Source organism: Apaloderma vittatum, unplaced genomic scaffold (assembly GCF_000703405.1).
Source record: "Apaloderma vittatum isolate BGI_N311 unplaced genomic scaffold, ASM70340v1 scaffold40446, whole genome shotgun sequence".
Lineage (NCBI taxonomy): Eukaryota > Metazoa > Chordata > Aves > Trogoniformes > Trogonidae > Apaloderma > Apaloderma vittatum.
Genome location: NW_009724087.1, coordinates 9,279 through 10,321, shown reverse-complemented (window position 1 = coordinate 10,321; position 1,043 = coordinate 9,279). Strand labels below are relative to the sequence as shown.

General features: G+C 38.7%; 1 protein-coding gene across 1 annotated transcript in view; it reads right to left on the bottom strand.

Moving 5' to 3' along the window:
• Positions 1-382, bottom strand: part of SOCS5 (suppressor of cytokine signaling 5) — a 2,298-nt gene extending 1,916 nt beyond the window's left edge. The window contains 1 exon segment of the mRNA XM_009872346.1: positions 2-382. Within this exon segment, the coding sequence (XP_009870648.1) occupies positions 2-382 (381 nt within the window).
• Between the last annotated feature and the right edge of the window lie 661 nt (positions 383-1,043).

Below are 1,043 nucleotides of genomic sequence, written 5' to 3'. Positions count from 1 at the left end.
AGGAATGCTTCTTCTTCCCACCCCAAGGAGCGTGCCGAGAATAAGAGTCTCTTCGAGCCAGTCTAGCTCCTGTGGTGGCACACGAGTCATTCTCTTTCTCAATGCTTATTTCAACAATCTGAGGAATTTCTGTGACACAGTTTGGGTTCCGCCTTGCCGAACTCTTTGAAGGACTTAAACCTAATTGTAAAGCAATGTTTTCTCTCAATGGGCTGCTGGGTTGTTGTTGAGCCAAATCAGTTATCTGGATAGCTTTGTCTTTAGCAGATGAGCAACTACTGGAGTTCACAACTATATTTTCATTTTGGCTTCCATTCTCGTGACTGAAGAGATTCTGGCACCTGTATTTGAAATTGTTCCACATCTTTCCCACTTTATCCATGGATTACGTTATCTAAATTCAAGAGAAGAAATAGTAAAATAAAAATATCATTTAAAAAAAAAAGAAGAGACATCTTCAGTTCATCAGTTAAGTTACAGACACAAGACAACTGTTAACTGAACATAGTACATTTGAAAAGGCATCCTAGAGTTTGTTTGCTTACGTGGAAGGGACATGCATTACACATTTATATTTAGAAAAAACACTATGAAGAGAACGTTTGGGAGATTACAAACATTTTATTTACAAGCAGGCCCTCTCATTTTTCTGCAGGCACACAGGTAGGATTGCAAGATGTATCTGATGGACAGGAAATGTGCAGCCCAAAATTCTTCATTTTAGGAAGAATTTGTAAATCCTATGTAAGGTATTGTTGCTGTAAGGGGCTTTCGGCAACAGTATGACTTCTCTACTTCCAATAAGCAGCAATAAAACAAGCACAGGAAAAGGACTATTCAATTCACTCCAAACTATGAAAGCAGTTTGTGAAATCCAACAAGTGCACTGCAAACGTCCAAACAGACCATCTGAAAGCAAATGCTCCAGCCGCAGGTCAGACAAATTCCAAGCTATAACTGACAAGATTAAAAAAAATAGCATAAAAATAGAAATTGGAGGGGAAGGGGGAACATTCAACATTCTTAGGTGAGACAATCACCAA